This window comes from Aplysia californica, unplaced genomic scaffold (assembly GCF_000002075.1).
Source record: "Aplysia californica isolate F4 #8 unplaced genomic scaffold, AplCal3.0 scaffold00757, whole genome shotgun sequence".
NCBI lineage: Eukaryota > Metazoa > Mollusca > Gastropoda > Aplysiida > Aplysiidae > Aplysia > Aplysia californica.
In genome coordinates, this window is record NW_004798027.1 from 354,116 (window position 1) to 355,241 (window position 1,126).

Sequence of the window (1,126 nt, forward strand, 5' to 3'; positions counted from 1 at the left end):
CCCACACCACTCACTGTTTTTAGTTTTAGTAAAGGTTTTACAGCGCTCGCAACTGCATAAGGTCATATGAGCACCAGAAGATTAGAGGTGTTACAAGAGAGTAACAAACACAAAAAAGAAGAAGGGGAGATAAGGACGATAAATGTTTGATAGGAAAGAAGAAGCAAACCACACTAGAGAATCCGCCAACCACCCATACTCACTGTTTGACATGCTCCAACATGCTGAAGCCACAGTGCTCGCCCAAGTAGCCGTGAGCTAGCCACTCCTCCACCATCAGCATGAGTACGTGGTTGGTCTGAACTAGGTCACGCAGGTACACAGCCGTCTGCTCCGAGGACAGGTAGTAGCGGATCAACAGAACGAACAAGTCTCGTAGCTGGGTCACCAGGCTCAGGCACTCTGTGAACACACAGACAGACACATGGTTAGACACACAGACAGACAGACAGACACATAGACACACAGACAGACAGGTAGTAGCGGATCAACAGGACAAACACAACGTGTTGCTGGGTCACCAGGCTCAGGCATTCTGTACACACACAGACAGATCGCTATACATACAAAGACACAGACACATGGTTATACATACACAGACAGATCGTTATACATACAAAGACACAGACACATGGTTATACACACACAGGCAGACAAATGGTTAGACACACAGACAGACAGAGACATGGCTATACACACACAGACAGACAGAGACATGGTTATACACACACAGACAGACAAATGGTTAGACACACAGACAGACAGAGACATGGTAAGACAGCCAGACAAACGTTTATGTAGACAGACACAAAACAAATCATTGCATAGACAGGGAAAACACAGATGGTGTACGTTTATAAGACAGGGGGGGGGGGGCAGAAGCAAGCACTTACTGAGCAGGTTCTGCAAATAGTCCATCTTGCTGTTGGTGAGCAGAGCCCGGAACATCTGGTTGAGCGTGCAGGCCACAAGGTGAAGTCTGGGGAGATACAAAGGACACCAATGAAACCATGACGGGTCATAGCGACGGTCACCGCACTGGGTGAAAGGCATGTGTCCATGCCGGGGTGTGGGGGGGAGGGAGGGAGGGAGGGAGAGAGAGAGAGAGAGAGAGAGAGAGAGAGAG

The 1,126-nt window shown here is 48.8% G+C and overlaps 1 protein-coding gene across 1 annotated transcript in view; it reads right to left on the minus strand.

The window, feature by feature from the left end:
• Positions 1 to 1,126, minus strand: part of LOC101846314 (protein timeless) — a gene marked incomplete at its 5' end in the record, with an annotated part of 25,796 nt that overhangs the window by 8,367 nt on the left and 16,303 nt on the right. Inside the window, 2 exon segments of the mRNA XM_013088531.2 lie at positions 204 to 402; positions 894 to 979. Of these exon segments, the coding sequence (XP_012943985.1) occupies positions 204 to 402; positions 894 to 979 (285 nt within the window).